The 26608-nt window shown below is 47.4% G+C and overlaps 2 protein-coding genes across 4 annotated transcripts; one reads left to right on the top strand and one right to left on the bottom strand.

Moving 5' to 3' along the window:
* Window positions 1–1155: 1155 nt before the first annotated feature.
* On the bottom strand, window positions 1156–14451 carry LOC131580483 (cytochrome P450 2C20-like). The gene is made up of 9 exons (XM_058841745.1): window positions 14239–14451; window positions 13738–13900; window positions 13039–13188; window positions 5425–5585; window positions 4846–5022; window positions 4197–4338; window positions 3695–3882; window positions 2403–2544; window positions 1156–1714 (listed from the first exon to the last, which is right to left on the bottom strand). Exons 1-9 carry the CDS (start codon window positions 14416–14418, stop codon window positions 1533–1535), a joined length of 1485 nt encoding a protein of 494 aa, XP_058697728.1. The 5' UTR covers window positions 14419–14451; the 3' UTR covers window positions 1156–1532.
* A 3308-nt stretch (window positions 14452–17759) lies between these two features.
* Window positions 17760–26566, top strand: ZP4 (zona pellucida glycoprotein 4). Of its 3 annotated transcripts, XM_058841759.1 has the most exons (12): window positions 17760–18280; window positions 18615–18736; window positions 18815–18917; window positions 19475–19630; window positions 20022–20209; window positions 20360–20457; window positions 20796–20926; window positions 21114–21303; window positions 21378–21525; window positions 22841–22919; window positions 23243–23359; window positions 23483–26566. In XM_058841759.1, exons 1-12 carry the CDS (start codon window positions 18082–18084, stop codon window positions 23614–23616), a joined length of 1665 nt encoding a protein of 554 aa, XP_058697742.1. In that variant the 5' UTR covers window positions 17760–18081; the 3' UTR covers window positions 23617–26566. The 3 variants fall into 3 exon arrangements, with proteins under 3 accessions (XP_058697742.1, XP_058697739.1, XP_058697740.1); XM_058841757.1 differs by lacking the exon at window positions 17760–18280 and adding an exon at window positions 18439–18541 and having other exon boundaries at window positions 18644–19102; XM_058841756.1 differs by lacking the exon at window positions 17760–18280 and having other exon boundaries at window positions 18426–19102.
* Window positions 26567–26608: the final 42 nt, after the last annotated feature.

Here is a 26608-nt window from a genome sequence, read left to right as displayed (position 1 = left end):
TAGTTGTTGTTTGTCACGGTTTTGTTCATTGCCTCAGATGAATCAGCATCCCGGTGGGCAGGAAGGACGTGAATACGAATCATCCCCTCCAAGACCTCCATTTGTAAACCTTTTTTTAACTTGTTCTCAACAAAGCATACGTGCTGCTGAGTTGCAGGACTGTCTCGAAGGGGGCAGCCTTAGACTAATGGAATCCTCAAGGTAATCTCCTCCCCATTGTGCCTGGGTCTCCTACATGTCTGCTGGTTGTGCTTGCATGTCTGCGCATTTGATGCAAACCCAGATGAGCAGTCAGCAATGGTTTGCCATTGTTTTAGAGTACACAAACATTACAGCTGCAGTCTTCATGGGAAAAAATGGAGGGACGGACCTGAGATGCGAGCAAATACACTATTTCCATCAGAATAATGCTAAACATTTCCAAAGGGAGGTGGGAATTCTTGCACACTGTTTTCTTGGCAGTACTCACATGGTCTCTGAGTGCCTTGTGACAACCAATGTCAGAACTTATATTTGGCCACTAGGACTTCTATATGACCATGACACAGGGGACAACAAGTATCTATGTAAGTGAAGATGAAGACAAGCACAAACTGAACAGCCAAGCACAACCAAAGGCCACAGGAACACAGAAGCCCAGAAGAAAGTCATCTGTGGTGGAATATTTTTACAAAAACCATCTGGCCTCTTACTGAGAGAAGAGCACCAAATTGTAGCTGGGGCCAGAAATAAAAGACACTACCCTTTTCCTAAGTTAATAAATTTTAATAAAGAGCATCTAAATGCCTGAAGGAATACTAATGGTAGAAAAGCGGTGCCAGAGAGTTGGTTGCAGTATCCAGTGCTCAGCTAAGTGATCTCCTTGCACTAGCCTGCAAAAAGGCATGAATGCATTCTTTTCATTTGCAGACAGGCTGCAGGGCACCCTTCCCCTCCAGCACCGTGAGCCTTCTGGACTGGTGGTGTGCTGTGACTGCTCTGGAGCTCCTTGTAGGCAGCAGCAGTGAGCACAGTGGATGACAAAGGCAGGATCCTTGCCCAGGAGGGACAGCCCTTCCCACACAGGGTGCTGGCCACAGGCGCTGCAGACCTACTCTGCAGTGCAGCAGCAGATGGGGGCACTGCCCCAAGCCAAATTAAATAACAGCTCAAATCTTCCTAAATAGATTTTTGTTTATTGGATCATGAATGTACAGACATGCAGCACTGTCCATCTGCAAAGCATGGTCTCCACACGCGGTGGGAGCAGCCACAGGAGCTCTGTTGCTGAGAAAACCAGCTGTTTGATGCAGCCACTGTGCTCAATGATCTTGAGCACCAGTGCAAGAGGCTGCAATATCACCCAGGGCCTCCTGCGGTGTGGTGGAGTTCTAGGAGGTTTCAGGAGTCTCTGTGCATGTAATCCAAACCTGTGTGTGGACTGCCTTCTTGAAGGCCTAGGAAAGGTGGGCCAGTGCTCCTGCTGTTGATTTTCATAAAGAAGTTCAAAGGAATAGCCAGTTTCAGGACACTGGAGAGTGGCTCAGTGCTTTTCAGCGGGGGACAGCGCAGAGCTGGTAGACAGGAGGTACATTGCCTGTCCCACTCAGAGTCGGGGTTATGTTGAGCTCCTGGGGGTTGACAACAGACTTCAAAGTAAAGTTCTGCAAGATGGTGGCTATCAGCAAGAATATCTCCATTCGTGCCAGGCCCTCTCCAGGGCATATTCGTTTTCCTGAAAGTGAAAGCAGAAAATAGAACTCAGTGGGTGTTTCTGAGTAGACCAGAGTTTGGACTAAGCAGCTGTGTTGCACAGCCCTGTTTACTACTCACAGCCAGAGCAGTGAGATGAGTGTCGAGGTTACCGAGGACATTTTCAAGAGAAGAATTTGTTGGCAAAAGACTCTTGACAGTTTGGATGGGTGTGTGAAGGAAGAACAGGAGCAGGAGATGACTTAACCATGGAGGGAGCATCACGGGACTCAAGATGAGAAAGAGCAGGGTGGCATAATGCACAGATGAGAAAGTGGAAGGTTGGGCCTATTGGTAGGTGAATGGTTGTGTGTGGCCTAAGAGGTACTTAAAAGGTTCTGTGGAAAAGTGGAGCTACCTCAAAAAGATTTGTTCAGGACAACTTGGGTGGTTGTGTAGGAAGGTGACAGGTATTGTAGACAGTGACAGGTGACAGTGACATCATTACATTGACAGGTCCTAGTAGGAGATTTGAGAAGCTGACAGGCCTGTAGAAGATGGGAAATGCCCCTGGAGATGGGAGCAGCAGGGAGGAGTTATCCAGAGAGCAGTGAGCCCCAAGGAAGCGCCAGTGGGACTGTGTTGGGAAGAGGCAGTTGTGTGTTGCAGGGAAGGGCAGGGCAGTCACCAGAGGAGGAGGCTGACAGGAAAAGAGCAAACCTGTGCTTTACCTGCTGAGAAGGGCATGAAGAAGTCGCTCTTCCTAAAGCTGCCATTCTCGTTCAAGAAATGTCCAGGATTGAACTCATGTGGGTTTGGAAACTCTTTACTGTCGTGAAGGACAGAAGTGAGGACAGGGTAAATCGTGGTGCCCTGAAGTAACACAAGAAGAATAGAACATGAAAGGCAGGCAAATTAGATCACTCAATCTGCCTGCCTGCCAAGTTGAGACTGTGCTGCCCTGTATAACCCTACCAGTGCCTTTGGTTTCCTTTTGGGACCCTCCTTGAGAGGAGGCAGCTTTAGGGAGACCCTATTGAATGTCACAGCACTTGTTGCTCTTCCTGAATTCTCCCTCTCGTCTCCAGAACATTCATCCTCCCCTTTCTCTGGTCATCTGGGAACACCCCACCTAATTCTTTTTTCTTGGTGTTTCACAATAATGACCTTGTAGATGCACCATATCCGTATTTTTTTCTGCAAGTCCAAAATATCAAAAGTACATAAGGTTGTGGAAAAGAAGCTTCTGTGGAATTCGCCTCTTGTCACAAATTTCTCCTGCCACAATCCTCGACCTTCCCACTTCCTGGCCAGCCATTAACAGGGGCAGGAGTATTCAGCAGCAATAACACAAGAGTTCTCTGCTGGTAACTGAGCAGTTCTCTGGGTGCTGCCTTATGATTTTACACAGACAGCTGGAAATCACACCACCAGCAGCCCATGTACTGCTGTTTCCCAACTGCCCACAGTCACTCAGAAGAGCAATGAGCTCTGCTGCAGCAGGCCAGGCCAAGCCATGGGCTGCTCTAGCCCACCAGCCCACCTCTGGCAGTGGCCAGCAGAGACTGCCTCAGGAAGCGTGCTAGAACAGAGCAAACAGGTTTGGCTTGCTCCATTCAATGCAAACATACTCTACAGCATTTTGTGGCTCAAGGGTTTTCTGTGCTCAGTAAGCAGCAACTGACTTTGCTCCCAAGCATGTGCATAAGCTATCCTGGATGGTGGTGAGCAGCTGCTCAACTTTGCTGCCTTTTGTATGAAGAATGACTGCTCTGGGTGTTTGTGAACCCACTGTGCTTCTGCAAATAGGTAAAGCTGCAGAGCAAGGGAACAAAAGTGTTGGTCAGAGCTCCTCTTCTGGTCTTGGCCTATGGAACATCAACAAGGGAGTGCAAGTGAGCTACAGCTGCCTGAGGATAAAACCCTCACAAAGGGCTGCGTGAAAACAAGGTCAGGCCACAACAATTCTGACTTGTGGCTTGTAACTGACAGCCCAAGAGCTGCTGAACTTGAGGGAGCTAACCTTAGGAATGACGTAGTCTCTGAAGCTGGTGTCTTTGGTCACAGTATGAGGGACAGCCAGGGGAATAAGAGAAATGAAGCGCTGGATTTCATGGACCACGGCATCTGTATAGGGCATCTGGGTCCGGTCTGCCACACAAGGTTTTCTTGATCGTCCTACTACCTGGTCAATCTCTTCTTGAACTTTCTCTGTCATGAGAGGCAGAAACCATCAAATGGGTAAATAATATCAAACCTATTTAAATAGATTGCCCTAAGCTGTTTGCAAATCACAGATGGCAGAAGCATTAAGTTGTTTTTGATGTTGACTGGAACACAGCTCCACTGCTGCCCATGCAAAGAAAGTTCTCCTATTGTTTTGGCTAAATAAAGATGTGGACACAGTCAGGTCCCAGAGAGAGAGAGAGAGAGAGACAAGGGGAAAATCTGGGAGAAGGATGTGGTGTTAGTCATGTGCCAGACCCAGGGAAATAGCCAGTAAGGAGAAGGACACAAACTGGTACCTTGTATCTTTGGATATTTGAGTAGAAGCAGAAGCCCATATCGTACAGTGGTGCTTGTTGTCTCAGTTCCAGCAAGGAACAAGTCGAAGGTGCTTGTTATCAGGTTCTTCATGTGGAAACTGGAATTGGGACGATCTTTCTCCTAAGGAAAAGGCTTTGTTTTTTCTCTGATTGAGATGAGAAAAGGGGCCTTTTCTCATGTTTTCCCAGCCCTGCCTTTTCTCCTAGAGCTGTTGCATTTCTCTGCTAAGGTGCAGCAGCCATCTGGGATGTTGCAATGCTACCTTGAGCAGTAAACTCAATACCAATCTTCTTTTAGGCTGTACACTGAATGGCACTCCACTACTTGTTTGCTGTGCCAAATGCTTTCCAGTGAAAGAACTGCAAGAGCAGACTGAAAAAGTCCCTGTGCTTTGGTGAAAGCAGAGGAAGCTCTCCCTCTCAGAACAGCTGCAGCTAGTGGTGGCTGGTGAGCATGCAGACCCAGAGCTATAAGCAATAATACAGGCAATATCTGGGGGTGTTGTTGCTGATTTCCCATTGCACAGCTGACTGGGAAGGGGTCATCCCAATGTCTGTGTTACTCATGAGAGGGAAGGACTCAACATAGGTGTGTTTGGGGAGAAGCTGGGCCCATCTATCTCCTTACCTCCTGCATTTTGCAGAGGAAACAGTCGATGAAATCCTGCGGGGAGTTGGGATCTAGGCAGGCTTGGTGCAACTTCACCTCCTCTGCTACAAAGGCTTTTAGAGAATCAATTTCTGCAAATATATTGTTGTGTGGACCAGGCAGGTAATCCAGGATATTTGAGAACATCTGGTAGAGCTGGAAAGAAAGAAACAGGAAGGTCCCCAGTATGACATTTGCCCCATCCTTTGATATTAGCCAAAAGCTCAGGAAAACCACAACCCTGCCCACTGAGCCAAGCTGAAGGACTGTGATGCTGGGCAGTCTGGCAGGGCTTGCTTAGTAGTAGTAGTAGTAGTAGTAATAGTAGTAGTAGGAACCTTAGAAGTGGAGAAGGGTGTCCTGGACTATTGGGAAACTGCACTTAGCTGGCAAAGCCAACTCCAGCTTTGGTGAGGGAGTTTCTTGCTCTTGAATGCAATGCCTTCAGTGCAGCAGAGCAGGGTCCTAATTAGAAGATTGAAATGGAACTCCATTGGGAGGGAGGCCTCCTGCTCCCCTGGGAGAACGTTGCCAGTGTGAAATGCCTACTGAAAATACCTGTCCCCAGCGGGAGTTCATCATCTCAAAGATGTTGTTCATGTTGTTCATCAGAGCCAGGAACTTCTTGTCCTTGTAATCATATCGTTTCCCAAAGACAATGGAGCATATGACATTGGAGACAACACAGCTCAGCATGTAGGTTGGGTCAAAAGGTGTTCCTGTGATTGCAGAAAAGTTACAGACTATAAAAAAAATACCCATGAAATGTTGTATATCTACTAATGGCTACTGTGGGTAATCTGACCTCTGGTTATTAGTGGAAATATCCGATCAGTCTCTGAGTGACACAGAAGGGTCCTCCAAAGAGAATAGAACATGACCACAAAATTGCTACAGCTTTGAAATAAAGGGTAGCTGGTGCATGGACCAAATCCACAGGGACTTCATTCCTTGCTAAAGATGTGAGCTCCCCTAATACAGCCTATTTTTTTTTGTTGTAGTGCATCTAAAAAATCTTGGTATCTCCCAAGAGTAAAACTCACCTCTGGTTTGTGCAGTGTTAGTTCCTACCTGAAAACCTTCTTTCCCTTCCCCCTTCCCATTGGCTGTGACCTCCCTGCATCCCCTAATCACCCCTGCTTCCTGGTATAAGAGATAAGACCCAGAGCATTTGGGTCACTCTCTTGCCCCGGATGGAGGACAGACAATAAACCCGGGATTATTCCAGCAAATTTGAGCCGCTTGTGTCTAGATACTTTGAGTCCATGTTGTATCCACTCCAGGACCCCCTCCGCTGCCTGAACCCAGAGACAAGCAGGCTCTCACCACGGGGGGTGGGACAGAGGGGTCCCATTGGGGAGAAGGATTGCAACAGAGTGGCGCCCCATGGTAGGGGCTGAACAAGCCCAGGTTCAAAGGCTTATCAAAGCCAGGGTGTGCCGTTCTTTGGAGACTTTGGATGCAGTTTAAAAAATACAGCAAAAAAAGTTTCTGAAAAGGAGTCGAAAATCCTCCAGCACCAGGGGACCGATTCCAGGGCAACAAGTATCTTTCCACCACCAGAAAACGACAGAAAAAGGTAAGATTGAACTCCGACACCGGGCTGGGAGGGGTTGAGAGTGAAACAGACCCCGGGGGACTGTGTTCCGTTTAACTCCTTCCCAGCGGCAGCAGCCCCGAGTGTGTGGGGTTCCCCCAGCCGTGGGCAGAGATGGGGTGGGGGGGGAGAGGGAATTCTCCCTGCTGCCTGTACAGGGTGAGTTTAATTGTAATCCTTTTGGTGCAACTTTGTTTTCTGTGGTAGGGAAAATAGACAGATTGTGTGCAGAGCTGCAGTGACCTCCAAAATGGGATCCCGGCTCTGCACACAAGAAAGAAGTCATACACAAAAAATACAGAATTTTTTAAAAACAACAAATGTAAAAATTTCAAAACATAAGATAAAACAGTTTGTATCATATTTGACTCAGCAAAGTGAACAGATTGAATTGTTGAAATTAGATTCAGTAACTGCCTGGGATGAAATTGGAAATTTATTAACCTTAAAAATAGAAGGAGGAGACAAATCAGCCCTGAAATTCCTCCTGATTTTTCTTTTAATTCGAAAAGAATTAGTTAACAGAGAAATAAAAATGGAAGACAAACAAGTACCACAGTATCCACGTAACTTTCCTAACTTTTCCCCCAAAACCTCTGTTCCCCCACTAGAAAAGATACCCGAGACAAACCATACAAGTTCTAGTCCGGTGTGTCTCTCTCAGTCACCCAGTCCTGCCTCACAAGCCATCAAGGCTCCCTCCCTATACCCTTGCAGTGTTACAGAAAATGTATCTTCATATCCCCACATGGCTGAGAGCCAAAATGGCACTGGCCACGTGTTTCCCGGCCACATGGTGAATCCCCCTGGGTGTCCCCTTTCTCCTACCCATAATCCCTTCCACCCACCGGTACCCACCCATAACCCTTATCACAACCCCTTTGTTCACCCTGACATTCCACCCTGCTCCACCCCCCAGCCCTGCTTGGCCCCACCCTATGACCCTGCCCCCCGAGGCTGTAACCCTATCCCCTATCCCTCCGCCCCCTGTCCCGTGGGGAGGAGGGGCGGGGAGGGAGAGAGTTACACCCCTTGCTCCTGCAGAGGGGCAGGGGGAGGGGTGTCCCGGCCCTGCCCTTCAGGTGGGGGGTGCGAGCCTACAGGGCCTGGCGTGGGGGGGGCGTGGACCCTCTCCCGGCTTCTGCGGGGGTGGGGCTGGGTCTCTCCACAAGCCCGATGAGGGAATGGGAACCCCAGGACCCGGCATGGGGGGAGGCAGATCCCCGGAGCCCGGTGTGAAGGGGGGCGGAACCCTGAGGCCTGGCATGGGAGGATGCAGACCCCTGGAACCCGGCGTGGGGGAGGGCGGAACCTTGGAGCCCGGCGTGGGGGGGGCAGACCCCCGGAGCCCGGCGTGGGGGAGGGTGGAACCTCGGAGCCCGGCGGGGGGGAGGGCGGACCCCCAGGGCCCGGCGTGGGGGGGGGGCTGCCCCCCGCCCGGCTCCTGCGGGGGAGGAGCTGTGTCTCTCCACAGGTGTGGGGAAGGAACCGGCACCCTGGGGCTCGGCGTTGAGGGGTGCGGGCAAGGAAGCCCAGGGAATGCTGGCCCTGGAGAAGATGAAGTTATGCTAACAGCACCTCCTGTAGTATACAGTAACAGCAGAGGAGCAATGCAATTACAACATCAGCCTTTCACTTACCAAGTAATCCAAGATATTTGTAAAATTAAAAATTATTTTGGTCGTGATAGTGAAGTCTTAAGGAGAATAATAAGAACTACATTGAAATCTCAGGATTTAATTCCTGCAGATATTAAAGATTTATTTTGGTGTTTGCTGACTCCCTCTGAATATGATCTTTGGGAAAGCTTATGGAAAAGATCGTTAACAAAACTCCTAGCTGAACTCAAACAAAGTAATCAAAATGCACATGATACAGAAAACAATGAAATCACTTTAGAACATTTATGTGGGGAGGGAAATTGGATTAATCCTGCCGATCAAGTGAGAATATTAACAAAGTTTGTTGCAGATAAAGTTTGTGATGTGGCTGAAAACATTTTTTACCAATTACCAACAGCTGATATTCAAGTCAGTTATGTTAATATTAACCAGTTTCCATGTGAGAGTTTCTTACAGTTTGTAGATCATCTTAGGCGACAGATACAGAGACAAGTTAAAGAACCAGTGGCCCAGATGGAACTGCTTAAAGAAATGGCCCAAAGAAATGCCAACGAGGCTTGTCGTAGAGTAATTCTGAGTCTACCTATTAACCCTCCACCCACCATAGCAGATATGATTGAAGCGTGTGCCCAGAAAGCAGACTTGTATAGTGTACACAACAAGAAACCAGGCAACCTAAGGACAGTGGCAGCAGTGACACCAGGAATGAACAAGCCACAGATGTCACCAGGACAGCTGCAGCACATCGTCTGTTTCCAGTGCAAGAGGCCAGGACATTTTGCAAGGAACTGTCCTCAAACCCAGCAAAAAGGGAAACAGCAGAAAGGAGCTATAGAAAATCAACCAAAAACCTAAAGTTTCAGTGCTTTTCTGTCAAGCGCAGAGACATAAAAATGACAGACCCGAAGCAAAAAAAAGACTCTGTTTTATTGGGAAAAGGGGAAGAAAGGGAGCGGGATGGGAGACTGCAGAAATATAATCGTGAGGAACGTTTGCCTAATAAGGTCTGGCAACCGCAAAAGCGATTCAGACTTGTAACTTCTAAAGCTTTTTGTTTCAGATCTGATCGATGGACTGTCGTTGGAGTAGGTTTGCAGGATAATTCACAAGACCTGGCTGGACTGGATAGTAGGTATTTTGTTGCTGGAGACACAGCACACACACCAATAGAGATTGAGGTGGCTCCCATGACAATTAAAGGAGACCTAACACACCTCACTCTCTTGGCTAGGTGCCCCCAACCACCTTTTTATATAGACAAAGGGCAGGTAATAGCCCAGGTGATCCCTGTTCCAGCAGAAGTCCCAGTAGATGACAAAGCACCGGGAGTCTACTGGGCAGAAGTAGTGGGTGAAGGCAAGCCCATTATGGGGTGTAATTTAACACATAAATCAGAACATCTCCATGTAGAAGGGTTAATTGATACGGGGGCAGATGTGACCATCATACCGGAGAAGGTGTGGCCCTCACATTGGGAACTACAACTGGTGGCAGGAAAAATACAGGGTGTTGGAGGGATGAAACTGGCAAAAAATTGCTAAAGATATCGTCCAGATTGAAGGCCCGGACGGTAGGATAGCTAGTGTCCGACCTTTTGTTATTTTGTTATTTTGTTACAAGTGCCCCCTGTGGGGGAGAGATACCATGTCGCAGTGGGGGTGAAATTAACAATTCCTGAGACACCTCAAGATTTTTTGATAGAGGCCACTGTAAAGCGTCCTGTCCAAAAGCTATCTTGGGTAGATAATAATCCAGTTTGGGTGAACCAGTGGCCTCTCAGCAAACAAAAACTTGGAGCGCTAGAAAAATTGGTGGAAGAAGAATTGGCCAAAGGACACATAGTAGAAACAACCAGCCCTTGGAATTCCCTGGTGTTTGTAATAAAAAAGCCAGGGAAAGATAAATGGTGTCTCCTTCAAGATTTGAGAGAAATAAACAAAAAAATACAAGACATGGGATCTCTCCAACCAGGAATGCCATCCCCAACCATGCTATCACAAGATTGGCTACTAGCAGTACTGGATATTAAAGATTGCTTTTTTCAAATTCCCCTGCATCCAGCTGATGCGCCAAGGTTTGCCTTTTCCATTCCTACAATTAACAGGGAAGCTCCAATGAAACGGTACCACTGGACAGTATTACCTCAGGGGATGAAAGCCAGCCCCTTCATCTGCCAGTGGTATGTGGGGTCATTGCTGTCCTCAGTGCATGCTGAAAAGAGAGAGGCTATCATTTTGCATTACATGGACGATATTTTAATATGCTGTCCCAATAACAACACACTGAAAGATACCTTGAGTGGTTAAAGTTTTAACCTCTGCTGGATTCCAATTGCAGGAAGACAAAGTTCAAAGGATGCCACCTTGGAAATACCTGGGCCTGGAAATTACTGCATGGACTGTTGTTCCACAAAAATTGGAAATTATTGGTAATCCCAAAAGTCTAGCAGATCTCCATTCTCTATGCGGGTCACTAAACTGGGTCAGACCATGTCTAGGTCTCACAAATGAGGACCTGAGTCCCCTACTCAATTTATTGAAAGGGGAGAGAGAGTTACTGTCTCCCAGGGAGCTGACTCCAGAAGCAAAAACTGTAATTGAAAAGGCACAAAAGGCCTTGACAGAAAGACAGGCGCACCGCTTCAAACCAGAGCTGCCTTTCAAATTTATTGTCCTGGGGAAATTGCCACACCTACATGGGTTAATATTCCAATGGGCCGAGGGGCAGAGAGACCTACTCTTAATAGAATGGGTTTTCCTCTCCCATCAAAGACCCAAAACTTTCACCAACCACAAGAGCTGATGGCTCAGCTGATTCAAAAGGCCAGAGTAAGGCTGCGGGAACTGGCAGATTGTGACTTTATGTGTATTCACCTCCCAGTCAAGCTCTCTGGAGAAGGCAAAAACTCCCCTGAGAGACTGACCAAAGAGATGTTTGAGCATCTGCTGCAGAGCAATGCTAACCTCCAGTTAGCTCTGGACAGCTATAGTGGGCAAATTTCAGTTCATGCACCATCACACAAATTGTTTCATGAGGAATTCCATGTCATTCCTCGTGAGAAAAGGAGCCGAAGGCCACACAAAGTGCTCACAGTGTTCACTGATGCATCTGGGACATCCCACAAGTCAGTGATGACTTGGAGAAATCCACAGACTCAGCTTTGGGAAGCTGATGTTGAGTTTGTAGAGGGGTCAACCCAGATAGCTGAACTAGCTGCAGTCGTGAGAGCCTTTGAGAAATTTTCAGAACCAATTAATTTGGTTACGGACTCAGCCTACGTAGCAGGAGTGGTGTCCAGAGCGGAACAGGCAGTTCTCAAGGACATTGAGAACGAACATCTCTTTAGATTGCTTTCAAAACTGATTTACTTGGTCTCGAATAGAGAACAACCTTTCTATGTGATGCATATAAGGTCTCACACCCCGTTGCCAGGTGAAATCGCTGAGGGGAACTGGAAGGCGGATTCCCTTGCTGCCCCAGCTGAAAAGGTGTGTCTCCCAGATGTGTTTCAACAGGCAAAAATAAGTCACCAGCAATACCATCAAAACATGCCAGGGCTGATACGTCAGTTCCAGCTGACATGGGGTCAGGCTAAAGCCATTGTGGCTACCTGTCCCAATTGTCAGCTCCAAGCAATGCCATCATTAGGCATCGGAGTTAATCCCCGAGGCCTTAAGAGCTGTGAGGTGTGGCAAACAGATATCACTCACATGCCCAGTTTTGGTCGCCTTGAGTATGTACATGTGAGTATTGGTACATACTCAGGAGCGGTGTATGCCTCTGCTCATGCAGGAGAAAAGTCTGTGCATGCTAAACAACACTTAGTACAGGCCTTTTCCGTATTGGGAATCCCTAAAGAAATTAAAACAGATAATGGCCCAGAGTATAAATCCAAGGAGTTCCTGGAATTTGTCCAGCAGTGGGGAGTGGAACATAAAACTGGCATCCCCCACTCCCCCACAGGTCAGGCTGTAATCGAGCGTACACACCAGACGCTCAAACAAGTCCTAGCCAGGCAAGGTAGCGAGGCAGCGTGGATGTCTCCACAACAGAAACTCTGTAAAGCTCTGTTTACCATTAACTTCCTAAATTACTCATTTGAAAACATGAATCCTCCTGTAACTCAGCATTTTAACAGTGGTGATCAGTTTAAATTGTCACAGCATCAACCAGTTTTAATCAGGGACCCTGAAACTTGGCAAACCAAGGGTCCCTATGAACTTGTCACCTGGGGGCGTGGTTACACATGTGTATCCACCCCTTCAGGCCCCCGATGGATTCCTCAGAAATGGGTAAAACCTTTTGTTCCAAAGAATCCAGCACCAGCAAGAAGAGAAGAGAAGCAAGTGGCTGTTGCTTCCAAGAGAAGACGCTGCTGAAGAGAGCAAGAAGAAACCTCTCTAGCCTCTCACCTGCATACTGTAACTGTGAATATGTTTTAAAAAATTTCTGTTTCCTTTTTTTTTTTTAGAAACAACCTACCTCTTACTCAAATCCATGTTTCTCATTTTTGTATAACAGAAAAGAGTGAGGTGTTGTAGTGCATCTAAAAAATCTTGGTATCTCCCAAGAGTAAAACTCACCTCTGGTTTGTGCAGTGTTAGTTCCTACCTGAAAACCTTCTTTCCCTTCCCCCTTCCCATTGGCTGTGACCTCCCTGCATCCCCTAATCACCCCTGCTTCCTGGTATAAGAGATAAGACCCAGAGCATTTGGGTCACTCTCTTGCCCCGGATGGAGGACAGACAATAAACCCGGGATTATTCCAGCAAATTTGAGCCTCTTGTGTCTAGATACTTTGAGTCCATGTTGTATCCACTCCAGGACCCCCTCCGCTGCCTGAACCCAGAGACAAGCAGGCTCTCACCACGGGGGGTAGGACAGAGGGGTCCCATCGGGGAGAAGGATTGCAACATTTTTTCAAACATAAACTATATTAAAAAAGCGACTGTACCCTGTGTTTTGTTGATCTCTTCCAACATGTAGTCAGATTCCTCCTGTATCCTCTCTTCAATGCTCCTCTTCCCCATTCCAAAATTCCGCAGAGTGGTGAGAGAAAACCGCCGGACTTGTAACCATGGCTCATTGTTGCTAAAAATAATCCCTGCAGAGAAAGAAGGAAGAGAGGGACTTGTCACCATGGCTCATTGTTGCTAAAAGCAATCCCTGCAGAGGACGAAGGAAGAGGGAAGACCTGTCTTGGGCATGCTGGGTGTGAGATGAGCAGTGGCTCATGGTGACAGTGAATCCTGTCCCTGGAGAGCACTGACATGGCAGTGTCACAGCGTACTGTGGTTTGGAGGTTTGTAGTCCAACTGCCTGCTTTTGGCCTTCTTCACTACATGCCCAACTACCTTGTGAATAATTCATCACTAACCCATAGACAATTTCCCTTGCTACAGCTGCTGGTTGCTGCCCCTTTCCATTTCCCTGCCCAGCTTTGAGGACAACCTGGCTCCCCTTCTCTGCTACCTCTCACCCTTTGAAGTGGTGGAAGTCAGCAATTACAGTCCTCTCTGGCTTTCCCTCTCCAGGTGGGTTGCACCCACCCCTTGCTGCTTTCCCTCATGCAAGGTACACTCCAGCTCTAATCTGCTGAAACATCCTCAGCCCTTCCCTTCTCCTTCAGCAGCAGCTCAGACAGCAGCCATACCTAATCCATTGTTAGCCCTGTCTCCAATTGCCATGTGTCCTCTGGCAGCAAACTCGTCTGCGCGATCAAGCAAGGCTTCTTTTACCACATCATGACCATGCAGCACCACCACTGGGTCAGAGCCCAGGTGCACTGTGAACACTGGTCCATACTCTTCACTGAGCTGTAAAAATGCAAGAGAGAACATGGTCATGGAGCACATAGTGAGGAAGAGTGGGAATGTCTCCTTGCTGGTGCCTCCCACAGCAGGCAGTTAGCCTCACACATTGGTAACATCAAGATTTGGTTCTCTCGTGATAAATGTGGCTGTGGAGATGGCTCCCACTTATCAGGCCCTGAACAACATAGCAACAGCAATGAGGGAAAGCAGCTGCAAGCCCCATGACTTTTCTGCTCCTCTGGAATTGCAAGTCATTGAGCCATAGCCACAAGCTGACCCACTGCACAAATCCCACACATTTCTCACCCACAGCAGAAAGAGAGAAGAAGAAGTGGCCTTACCTTCTGGAGGGTTTTGGCCAAGTTACTTGGTTTCACCTGCAGCAGGTTACCTATAATGGGAAGGGGAGCTGGTCCTGGAGGCATCTTCCCCTTTCCAGGCCTTCCTTTCCATGCTGCAAAGGAGAGCAGGCAAGCAATGCAAACCAGGAGGACAACAGTGACTCCTCCCAGGAGCTCCATTTGCTTCTGTGGCTCAGGAGGGAGTGACTCTGGCTGTCAGATTCTGAGTTTATATACCGAAGGTCTTTGTTAGCTCAAGATCAGATTTTGGGTCACATGGCTGAGTCAGTCAGTGTTACTAGTCAATCATTTGTTAGATCACCCTGTGTTATGAAACTAAGACTTTTATTGGTATTAATTATTCACTGAAGACACACCTTATCTCAAACAACTGCAGACGCCAACAGAGATTAGGATATCTGTCATGTGTTCATAAAACTTGTTTCACCTAGAGTTAACTGTTACAGAGATCATGCGAGGGGCACACTCTCCTACTGAGGCACTCACAGATATTCACTGTCACAAGAGCACCTTCCAAGTACTTCAGTGACATTTGGGTTTTGTGTACTTCAGGATTGATTGTGCAAGCCCTCAGTGGTGTGAGCCACCGTTCATCGTTCCTGAAATCTTCCTGACATTATTAGTAAAGTTCATACTGCGTGTGATTTGCCCAAGGACATGTAATTGTGTTTTCCCCAGTGCACAGCAATAGCCTCAGTCTCTCTCCCTAGGGGCGTCTGGCCTCACAAGGGAGGAAAGTATAAAATCTCTATCTAGAAAGGCCAGAAAGGTCTCCAGACATGACAATAGACAAGAAAGGACTTGCTGGGTGAGACAAAATGAAGATGTAAGAAAAGGGAACGAGACCTTGAGACTCTGACCTCATCAAGGTCTCCTAGAGGAGAACAAGAGAAAAACAGTCAGAGAAGAGAGAAATCCAGAACTTGAGAGAGTCTTTGTGAAATGGCTTCCCAAGCGGGACAAAGATGCCCTTGCCCAAGGCTGGATATAGACCTCTGCAACCTGGCAACTGGTCCTTGCTCTTACCAAAGAAGCTCATCTAACCTGCAGCTGGAAGCTGCCATGCAGAGGTTCTTGTTTTGTTGATGTCTGACTCCACTCTGAGGAGCAAGTGCCCTGGAAGTTCCCTAGGTGCTTTGGGAGACAGCAGAGCATGTCCAGTGTGTTGCAAGGGCTTAAGAAAGAGCTGGGGGCTTCCTGCCCAAGGTTACTCAGGACCAGTGGGTACTTGTGGGGTCCCAAGAGCAGTGGCAATGGCTGGTAGAAACAACCCTCAGAGCTGTGCTCAGCTTGTTCAGTCTGGCCTTAACCCTCCTTCTCTCCTGAACTGTGAGACATTTGCAGGAAAAACTGATCAGAAGTGTTGCAAGGATAGGGGATGTGGGATTTGGTGAGAATTAGCAAGTGGCCTGGGTGAACTGAGTGGTTCCTTGGAGTGTGCAGTGTTTGCTGTACAGGAGTGTATTGATGTGAGTTCCCTTCCACTCAGTGGAGCTAGTGAAGGTATTCATCCCTTACAAATTTTTTATACCTTCCCTACAGAAGAGAGTTCTAAGTCATTGTTGTTCTCTTGGATAGATGCAATAATTTTCTTGTTGTTCTCTTTAAATCTCATTTTACTTCTTAGAGAGCCATACTCAAATACTTTGGTGGAAAAACTGAATTGCCAACAACTTCTGGCTAGTTGCTGATCTGCTGGCCAAATTTCTGCATCAGATGCAATCGGAGAAGTTCCTGGAAGTTCATGTAGGTTCATGGACTTGCATCTAATGAAAGGAAAGTTCATGAGAGTTTGCATTGCTACATGAAGTAGCTGCCAGCTACCAGGGTTCATGACATCACCACCGTGTCTACAAAGTTCCCTTGTTCCCATGACATTTATTGATCAGACTAGAGGTCCATAGAGATGTTTCTTCACCAGCCTTCATCCTCTGCATGTCCTTCCTGTCTGTGGTGGTCTTGGGTGCTACCTAAACTGGTGCTTACTGCTGGGTCACTGTAATGCATGAGAAGTATCAAAGGGGTGAAGAAAAGATTTCTGAGGAAGAGAGACCTGCTTGATTAATTTCAGCTAGGCTGCTTTCCACTTTCCATAACAACTTCTTTCAAACAAAGCATTTAATTTCCATGAATTATAGGCTCATTTGAAGAGCCTCCCATCCCTACATGCTCAAACACAACTGTTTGGTGTCTGTGTAGGAACTAGGAAAGGGCAGTTACCTGAAACAGTTCTCAGCACAGGTACTCTTTGGTGGATCTACAGCACTTCTGGGGTTGTTTCATGTAGAATTATTCTTCAGGTCCATGTAGACACTCTTGCTGTCAGCACAAGTAAAGTATTGATGGATTAAAGTGTAATAAAAGTACTTCTCTATAGCTCCAAAGTACTTTACTGATTTTTACCAATTATCAGTAGGTAATGCAGTCCAAGGAAGCATTTGGCAATCATGCAGTGATTATGCAATTTGGGCATGCACAGTGCTCAGCTTCTAAAGATATGAAGCCTCTCTACCAGCCAGAGTCCAAATGTTTTCCCTGGGTGTCTCTCCACTGTCACCACCCAGTGCCCAGGAAGGCACCGTGGGGAGCACAATTGGTTCATGAGGGCTGCTCAAGTCTCAGCCACACAGGCAGCCTGTCAAGATCCATTGTCTCCATCTCCTGTTGTGCAGAGCTGCTGGTAAGATTTTATACATTGTGTAGCAGCCATCCTGGTTGGTGCATGAAATTAGCAGAGGTAGGCACAGTGATGTTCTTCACCATGTGTCTAGCTGGGATCACAGTATCTTGTACAGCTGTGCAGCAAAGACAGGCTGCGGGCTGAAGTGGAAGAGCAAAGGAAATGCCTCCCTCAGACTCAGCTGCTCACTGTGCCTGTGATGAGGGCTGGCTGGGCCCAGTGTACTGATGCTGTACAGTGCTGTGCAGACATCCAGGAGCTGGAGGGTCTGAAACGTGAAGACATTCACAGTTCCATTGCATGGAGGCAGAAACGTGTGGAAAGATGGACAGTGAGGGATTCACTTGGTGTGGCTGCCTGATGTGTGGCTGGGGAGAAGGCCCTCCGTGAGACTTTGCAGTTACAGACAGGCAATGGTTGCTGGCAGACAGAGTTTTCTCTGGGATCACAGAGGCTCCCCTTCCCTGTGCTTCAAGCCCATCTCTCTCAGGGGCCCACCTGCCAGTTTTTGGGGGGAGGGGTCCCAGAGAGCATACCATCCTGCCACTTAGCAGGCCTGAACCAGTCCTGCAACTATATCTGTATAAACACATTGCAAACAGGGCCACACTGCAGAAAGTCCACAGCCAGGAGTGTTTATGGGGGATCACCACTGTCTAGGAATGAAAAGCCTCCCGAGTTCCCATGATTTCTCAGATTTTATGTGGAGGGCTATTCCTGTGCTTTTATGTCAGCACCCTGTGTCCGGCATTTGAACCTGTATAACCTTTTAAAGAGTAGAAGAGCATTATTACTAAGTTTCTTGCATTCATGCTGTGGAATGAGCAATTAGAACATAGGGCACATGTGGAGAAGCAACCATATTTCCTGCATGTCCCAACCATGGGAAGAATTCAGGGTAGGAAAAAAGGTTTGAAGACCTTCCTGGGGCTCCACAGTATGAACCCATCTCTTGACATTAGCTCAACTCTTGCCTTTTGGTTTTCTTCAAAAAGTGCAAGCAGACTCTGCTGAGTTCAGGTGAGGGCAATGGAAGGTGTTAAACTGCTGGGCTGGGTCCACCTGGACACTTCAGGGATTTCTGGTTCCACCTGGCTCCACAATTTGAAAGGTCTAGGCTAAGAGCCTAGTAAGAGAGCAGGATGGGTGTTGTAGGGCAGTCTAGGGCTGCATCAGGAGCTATGCTCTTCTGGGTGTTTCTTGGTCCCCTGGCTTTGGTTCTAGGGGCTCATGTCAGTGTTTTTTCTGATCCTACCCTGCTGACTTGTGGCCAAAAAAGCTTACAGCTCACCTTACCTCCAGGCTGGGAAGGGAATGCTTCATTTGTGCTGACTACTTGGGGTGAGGCAATATCAAGAGGCATTTTTAGCCATATGTTTGCCCAAATGCAGAGGTGCATGGAATAAGAAAGGAACAGGTTTTGATGTCAAGTGTTGTTGAACAGCTTCTGTGTGTCTTGCATAATCAGGGGGCTGTTTATATGACACAGCAGTCAAGGACTTGGTTGAGTGCTGTGCCTGGATCTAGATGTCTTAGCTGCTGGGTTCTCTCACTGCTGTTTCAGACCCTAATACTGGCTATGTCCCTATTTCCTACAGAAGGGTAGGATTGTAGTGGGTCTGATCCAGACCCTGTGGGAGTCTGAAGCCCCTGCTGCTGTGTCCTCTTTCCTTAGATACTGAAGGGAAGGCACATGCTCTGCAGAATGACTCTGGCTGTGGGCTCTTGGTATCTGGGACTCCAGATGGCTCCAGGAAAGTATCAGTCTCTTATGCTGGCTGTTATGTCTTTGAGTGGGTGAGTGACCTTAGAGATTCTGCTGGGACTGTAACTACTGGTGCTCTGGCTGTCCTGACTGGTGTGGCTTTCCCCTAGGATCACAATTACCTTATACTGGTTGGGCTTGAAGGAACAGATGTTGCTGGGCAAAAGGTTCTTTATGAAGAGAGGCTGCTCAGGTGCCCTGTGGACCTTCCTGGTAAGATAAAAGCACCTGTCAGAATCTTGTGGTGATGACTGCCATTCCTTTCAGATGGCTGTTCCTAGTCAGTTTGGGGGCTAGGAAAGATGACTTACTGCTGTGCAGAAAACTCCATGGAAAACAGTTTGGACTTAGGAGCCCCCAGCTTGCTGGAGACTTGTGCCTCTCTTCAGGGTCAGCCGGTGAGTATGTTCATTGTGTCTTCCAGCCATATTCTGGCTACATGAGTTCCTGCAAGCTCAGGGATTGAACTGGAGACTAGGTGCAATGGTTTTCTTAACTACCAAGAGTTGATTTAGAATGCTTTATCTTGACAGATCCAATGCAAGTCCAGTTTCCTGCACATGGCCTCAGAGGGAGTCTGTTCCATGGAAATATAGGTCCCTCCTGGGCAGGCTTCCATGCCAGATCCAGGCCATGTGTTTGACTCTACCCTGACTCTCATTTCTCTTGATTTGTATGCAGAGTCACCAGGACACTTTCAGTCAGTGTCTTTCCTGTCTTTGTCTCCTTGCTCTTGTGCTTTCGCTGCAAAGACCTGCTGTTTTTTCCAGCCCTGGATGCTCCAAGCAGTAGTGTCTGTTCAGTTGTTCCCAGCCAGGACCGGCTGCCGTGTGCCTCCCTGCTCATCAGCCAGGGAGACTGTGAAGCACGAGGCTGTTGCTATGACCCCAGAGACAGCGTGAAGCCTTGCTACTTTGGTAACACAGGTAAACCTGAGCAGCTGTTCTCCCTCCTTTCTGAGCTGCTGCAAAACATTTCTCACCAATCTCACAAGGATTTCTCACTATGCTGGCAGGGCAAGCTTGGTGTTTACCACTCCTGCAGGTGGCTCAGGGCTATGTTTTTGGCTGCCAAGAATATCATGTCCCAGTGAAGCATCCAGCATTTTCCACCGTATTGCAACAGACTTGGTTTTGTGCCCAGCATCCGTGTTGTTGTTGGAGCTGGTTGCACTTGTCTTGCCATTCTTAGCACATTTTGTGGGTTAAAGACAGGACAGCTTGCAGGACTTGTTGGTCTTGTCTTGGTTGTGATGTTAGGGTCTCCTTTCCATCCCTCCTATTTCTGAGCTCCAACTGATTATATCTTTTTCTCCAGTGACAGCTCATTGCACACCAGATGACCAGTTTTCCATAGCTGTTTCTCGAGATGCAACCCTGCCACCTGTTGCCCTGGACTCAGTGCAACTGGCCAGTGGACACAGTACTGGCTGTGTCCCTGTCCTGACAAACAATGCCTTTGTTGTGTACCAGTTTCCACTCTCGGCCTGTGGCACTACTTTTCAGGTAAGAGATGCAGCTGTTGCTAGGCTGGAAGAGCTGGAACAACCTGGCATGGTTTTGGCTGCTTAATGGACATCCTATAAACTTCCAGAGGCCAAGTGCTGTTCTCCAGCCTGACTTTACCACAGTGATGGTGCCTATCTGTCATTCCAGATAACTGGAGACCAGGTCATATATGAGAATGAGTTGGTGGCAAGCAGGGATGTGAAGACTGGGAGCCTTGGCTCTGTCACTAGGGATAGCATTTTCAGGTATTATCCTGGGGCTGATGTTGCTGGGAGTCATTGTGTTCAATATCACTAGAGAAATTCCTGCTTATCACAAGCTCTGAATTCACATGAGGACACTGGTGTAGGTTAAAGACTGGTATATCTCTAATTAGTAGGAATTAAGCTGTTGTTGATCAGTGACAATCTGCAGATTCTCAAATCTAAACACTAAAGAGAATTTCAAGTATTTGTTAAAAGGGAGTGTTGGAAGGAAGGGGATATAAATAATTAAATCAGATGATACATTGCCATATTGGAGAAAGAGGGTATCAGAGTGGCTTTTCTTATTTTCCTGATTTGGAGCTTTCCTTTCCCCCCAGGTTACATGTCCGATGTAGTTATTCCATCAGTGGGAGCTCCATTCCCTTGAGTGTTCAGGTCTTCACATTGCCACCACTCCCTGCTGTGTCCCAGCCAGGTCCTCTGTCTTTGGAGCTGCATGTTGCCTCAGGTAGGAGAAGTTTGCAGGACCTACTCAAGCCTCTCGGTGCAGGGCTCTGGTCTCTGAAGAGTAATAGTGGAGTACTGATGGGTTAACCCACACTGCTTCTCTGCCATCAGGGCACCTACTGCTATAAAGGATGCCTATTCCTGTTTCTTCCTGCTCCTAAATATCTTTTGGGTTTCTTTTGCCCCAGATGGAAGCTACACTTCCTACTATACAGACAGTGACTATCCTGTTCTGAAGACTCTGAGAGAGCCTGTTTATGCAGAAGTCAAGATCCTTCAGAGAACAGACCCTGACTTGATTTTAGTTCTGCACCACTGCTGGGCCACACCAAGCTCCAGCCCCCAGCAACAGATGCAGTGGCCAATTTTGGTGGATGGGTAAGTGACTTGTAAAAAACTTTGGGTTAGGGGAATAACTTGCTCTTTTTTCACTGTTTACCTTTCCTCCTCAGATGCCCTTATGCAGGGGACAACTATCAGACACAGCTGATGCCTCTGAGTTTCACCTCAGGACTACTGTTCCCCTCTCATTACCAGCGTTTCACCCTCTACACATCCACCTTTGTGGACCCCACTTCCCAAGGGAAGCTCTCTGGGCTGGTAAAATCCTGTCCTGGCTGCCTAGCTTCATATTGAAGACAAGTTAATTGTGCAAGCAATAAGAACCTTTCCATAACTATGAATCTCTTGGCCTCCTTGGGGAAGTGGAACGAAGACTAGTAAAATCCCCTGCTGAAACAGAAGGGGAGAGGTTGATGCAAAAAAACCTTATTCCCTGAAGTGAATGTGGTAGAGGTAAGAGACATCACTGGAGGGGTGTGACAAAAGATGTGGCTACTAGAATGGTAGTAGTTTACTTAAGCAAGTGTTAGCTTGTTTGGTGAATTAGATTAGGGTGTGTGCTCTAGCTATGCTAATCGATGTTCTCTAAACTAAATTTCTTGGCCAAAATCACTTGGAAACAACTTGGAGTACCTTTTGAAGCATCTGGGGTCTGAATCTCATTGAGCTCCTCCAGCTGTTACATGAAATTCACCCTGCCTTGTACTGTTTGCTCAGTGTTCCTAGGATCAACTAATACTCAAAATTTGTCTCAGCTGTACTTAACAAAGTTCACAGTGAAGTGGTGCTCCGGCAGCAGCATTCCAGGAGTCAGGGAGAAGTGCTGTAAAGCTGGATTTGACCGAGTTTGAAAGTGTACGGTGTAAGGGTTCCGAAGTGGACAGCAGAGGGCTCCAAGGCTACAGCCTGGATGTGAAACCAGCCCGACAGACTTTCCTGCTTTCCCCCGAAGGTCCAGGTGTGCTAGTATGGAGCTAACTCTCCTCATAGCAGCCCATTTGCTGCTGTGGTTTTGGATTTGTCGCTAAAACAGTGTTGAAAACAGATGTTCTTGCAGTTTTCTGAATAGCACTTGCAGAACACCAAGGCTTTCTTTCTCTTCATTCTGCCGTCTCTCAACCCCAAGTGAGTAGGCATGGGATAGGCTAGAAGCTGGGATGCAGCTGAGCCGACTAAAAATGACTGAAGGAATACTCCATGCTGCACGATTTTATGCTCAGCAGTAAGCATTAGGGGATTTAATCTTCCAGTGTAGCTGGTGCTCTGCCTGAGCACTGGTCTGCCTGTAGGAGCAGGGAAGGTGACTTGCCCTTACATCACTTGTGCTTTAGGGCTCTTTCTTCCCTCTCCTCCTGTCCTCCACTTATTTAACTGTCTTTATTGCTCCAGCTACAGGTTTTCTTGATTTTGTTCTTCCTATTCTTTCTCTGCCCTGCTGGGGCAGAGGAGGGGGAATGAATAAGAGGCAGCATGGGTGTTCAGCTGTTGGCTGGGGTCAAAGCACCACACTAGGCTATCACCAGTCTCCAGACACTGCCTGAGGGATTTCAGGCTGTGTTCCATTTTTCTCTAGGTGTACCTGCACTGCAGTGCTTTGGTGTGCCACCAGTCTGTAAAGGAGTCCTGTGTCACCACTTGTCCTTCCAGTGTCAGTAAGTGTCCTGGCCTTCTCCTTCCCTTCCAAAGGGGCAGCAAGGGCCTAGTCTCCAAGCTGGGGAGTAGGAGACATGTATCCTATGGAGTAATTCCCTTGAAGCACAGACAGCTTGACAAAGCATTTCCTGCTCTTTTCCACTGACTAAGGGCTCTTCTTATGCCAAAAAGACAGAGGTCTTCACAGGCTAAGGTCTATGTGGCCTCACGTGGAAACTGTGGCCTTCAGAGCTTCCTGTGTGTTGAGAAGCTGACCTGCAAAAAGTTTGGTGACTTCAGGGCTACACCTCTTCTTACCTACAACCTTCACCTTGCTGTGTAGGGGGTAAAAGGAGTGCTGAGCATCCTTTTCAGGAGGGCACTTCCCACGTCTCTGGCAAAGGCCCTGTGATTTTCCTCCAGGATGAGCTAAGACAGTACACAGCCAAGGATGGCCTCAGTAAGTGTGGCAGCAGAGCAGGGGAAGGGGGCTGGTCTAAGGCTTTTCTACAGAAAGGCTGAGCCCCTCTAAAGCATCCCTGTGCCTCACTGGGAGCATTAACTGGGGTGTCTCTCCCCACAGGAGTGACAGTGCAGGCTGCAGCCCCCTGGGCTCTGGGATTTGCTGCTGTGACAACTGGGACAGCTCCGTTTGTGGTGCTTGTGGTTTCTGTGCTGTGGCAAAGGAAGGTGTCAGCAACACATGAAATCAACTGATTGCAATAAAGTGACTGCCAAACCCATTTGTTTGGTGGTACCCCTTCCCCTGGAGACTCTAGCTGTAAGCCTTTATTTATGAGGCAAAAATTACCCCAGTGGCTTTGAAAGCCTTCCAAATGCTCTGAATTCATCTCAGTCTGGAATTCTTCTGCTCTGGGTTTGGTGTTATCTGTCTGCCTTGGACAAGCTGGAGACCTTGTCAAGGCCTGGGCTGCAGACTGAGGCAGGTTTGATGCTGGGTGGTGTTGGCATTTCTGTTAATGAATATAGTGGCTTTCAAAAGTAGTGACCTAGGCTCCATTCAAACACTGAGCAGAAGTGCAGCAAAACTCACTAAAAGCAGATCCTGCAGCTGCTTCTCTGGGGATGCAGAGCAGTTGTTTTGACTGTGCCAAGGAGCTGGGAATTGCCCACTTGTCCCTAAGTCACTAGGTAAGTTAGAGCTGTGCTCATGTGGCAGGACTGGAAAGCAAGGATGCCAAAGCACTACACAAATGGGCCTTCCTAATGATGCTGTGCATTAACCTGCCTTTCTTGCCCTAGAAACAGAAAAGGATAGGCGGCATTTTTCTGGTGAATGAGAACATGGAAACATCATTCCAAGTGGGGAAAAAAATAAAAGGGCCTAGATGGTTTGAACTTCAGGAGAAAAAAAAAAAAAATCAAAGTTTAGAGCTTAATTTTAAGTCTTCATGTGACAGCAGGCTGTTAGGAGTGTTCATAGGTCTTGGATTAAAGCTAGTTTGACATCACTCTTGGCATAAAAGTGCTTTTCATAATTTTTTAACTTATTTCTTTTAGATGAGAAATATAACTTGCCATTTTGAGCATCAGGAGCAGCTCAGTGTGGTGTTGTCAGTCCCAGCAGCTGGGCAGCATCCCTCTTTGCTTTCTGAGGCCCTGGGTGAAAACAGTGCAGCAAAACCCTCCAGGGAGTAGAGGGAAAATGGGGTTCCACCCCCTTCTTCCTGCCCAGCCTGGGGGGAGCCCTGGTGCTTGCACTTACACTGAGAGCTGCTTACAGCTGATGGGATAGTCCTTGAGGGGAAGGAAAAATGCTTTTCCCTATTTTCCTCTAAGGCTTGATTAGAAGTTCTTCCTGTTAAGGGCAGGACAGAAGTCTTAATTGTATTGCTTTGGGGCCTTCAAAAGGGAAGAGTAGCACTTGCACATGGAAGCAAAAAAACTGATCAGTAGCTTGCTTGAGGCAGCAGATGTTGTTCTTTCTAATTAGGTTCTGCTGCTACTATGTGATTGGAGGGTATTAATGAGTGGTGGGATCTGCATTTTAATTCCTTTCCTATTCCAAGGAACTTCAGGAGTAATCTTGTTTTTTATTTTTCTAGTAGAAATACTTTTCCCTGCTACTGTCAGGATAACCAGTGATCTTTGCCTTGCACACTTTCAAAATCTAACCAGAAGAAAAGACAACCAAGTTGTAAGGTGGGAGGGAGATGGAGATCACAGGCTGGAAAAAACTATCATCAGAAGATAGGTCAAACAGCCTCCTCTTCTGGAGCAGGCCTCTGGCAATTAAATTACTTTGGTCCAGGTGGGGCTCTGTCTGGGAAAGCTGAGTATAAATTCATAACGTGCCTCATGAAAAGTCTTTAGTAGCAGTCTGTAATGTTAATTAACTGGGCAATTAGAAGAGTAATATAAACCACACCTTCTCAGTGCACCAGGCAGGGTGCTCTGGCACTGATCTTAATTGTGTGTGTGTAAGCTAAGACCTAAAGACCTTCTGTCTGCTACTGGACCCTTCCTGTGCCTCAGTAAGAGAGACAGAAATATTTGCTTAGAGAGCTTAGATGACTATGTGGATGATGAAGGGGCTGTGAGAGTCAAGTCCCTGCTGCCCTTTGTTGAGTTCCTGAACCATCCCAAAGTGGCAGGGAGCTCTGGGTGTGTATCCTATGGGAATTGCATGGATTCTCCTGCAGGGACTGTACCTTTTGCTGCAGAGCTGTGCGTAGCAGGCTGGTATGTGTAGGGTACTTGCAGTGCTAAGTGGAGGTGGGTGAGCAAAGAAATAAATTTAATTCCCTGCTCCACTCTGGGGAGTCTTATGTGTTTAAGGCTTGCTACTTGGTCCTCATCTGGCAGGAAGGCTGTGAGCAGCAGTGGGATGAGTTGTTCTTTTGAAGCACTGGTACAGGGTGAAAGGCAGCCTTCAGGTTTCCTCCTCTGTTGCATGGGCCCTGTGTTCACTGTCTGTTCTCCAACACCACTGGGGTGTTTAGTGGCTCTCATAACTCCTGTTTGTCAATACTTGCTTCTGCAAAAAAGTGTATTCTTTCCCTTCTACCTTCACAGATACACTTCTGGCTTACTTTTTTTTGAGGCCTCTCTTTAGCTGAGTCTCATTGACTTTTCACCGTTACTTTCTTTTAATTACCTGTGTGTTGCTTCTTGTGTCAGCACCCTCTTTAGCTTCACTCTGTGTCACCTGGTTATACAGTTCAGTTAAAGCTGAACAGTTATACAATTATAGCTATACAGTTCAGTTAAAGCTGTTGGGCAGTGTGGTACATGGTGGCTTAGACACCTGCAGGGGAAAGGAAGTTGCTCTGTCCAGGAGGGTGCTGCTGGCTGGGAATCAAGGCTGAGGCTAGTTAAGATCTGTCATTTGAGGCTGTTGTGTAGTGCTGCTACTGAACCCAGAATGTCAGAAAGAAACCCCAGTGCTGAGCATCAGTGCACTTTGCTCCAGTGCCTTCACTGATTCTTTTTGGGAGTGCTGTGTGTGTTGCCTGTCTGTGGAAGCAAAGCCCAGAAACAGCACCTAATAAAAGGCTGCTCACAATTAATGCATGTGTTTTTTCATACCTGAACTTTCAAAAGGCTCTCCTCACCCTCTAACTCCTTCAGAACAGCACCTACTTCCAAAGAGCAAACTTGCTTATTTGCCAAAGTTAAAGATGTTGTTTAAAAGCTTGGAGGTAACAATTCCTTTCTTAAGTAGCTGTGCTCACCTGACACCCTAAAG

Source organism: Poecile atricapillus, chromosome 6 (genome assembly GCF_030490865.1).
Source record: "Poecile atricapillus isolate bPoeAtr1 chromosome 6, bPoeAtr1.hap1, whole genome shotgun sequence".
In the NCBI taxonomy this organism is placed as follows: Eukaryota; Metazoa; Chordata; class Aves; order Passeriformes; family Paridae; genus Poecile; species Poecile atricapillus.
The sequence above is the reverse complement of the archived record's forward strand: the minus strand, read 5'-3'. Positions and strand labels throughout refer to the sequence as shown.

Excerpts from the sequence above, each read along its gene's own strand:
- ZP4 (XM_058841759.1), top strand. The coding sequence starts at position 18,082 with ATGGGTGTTGTAGGGCAGTCTAGGGCTGCATCAGGAGCTATGCTCTTC. Across the intron at positions 20,927-21,113 it reads GGAGCTGCATGTTGCCTCAG|ATGGAAGCTACACTTCCTAC; the intron begins GTAGGAGAAGTT and ends CTTTTGCCCCAG. Across the intron at positions 23,360-23,482 it reads CACAGCCAAGGATGGCCTCA|GAGTGACAGTGCAGGCTGCA; the intron begins GTAAGTGTGGCA and ends CTCTCCCCACAG.
- LOC131580483 (XM_058841745.1), bottom strand. The coding sequence starts at position 14,418 with ATGGAGCTCCTGGGAGGAGTCACTGTTGTCCTCCTGGTTTGCATTGCT. Across the intron at positions 13,901-14,238 it reads TGGCCAAAACCCTCCAGAAG|CTCAGTGAAGAGTATGGACC; the intron begins GTAAGGCCACTT and ends GCATTTTTACAG. Across the intron at positions 5,023-5,424 it reads TGAACTCCCGCTGGGGACAG|CTCTACCAGATGTTCTCAAA; the intron begins GTATTTTCAGTA and ends CTTTCTTTCCAG.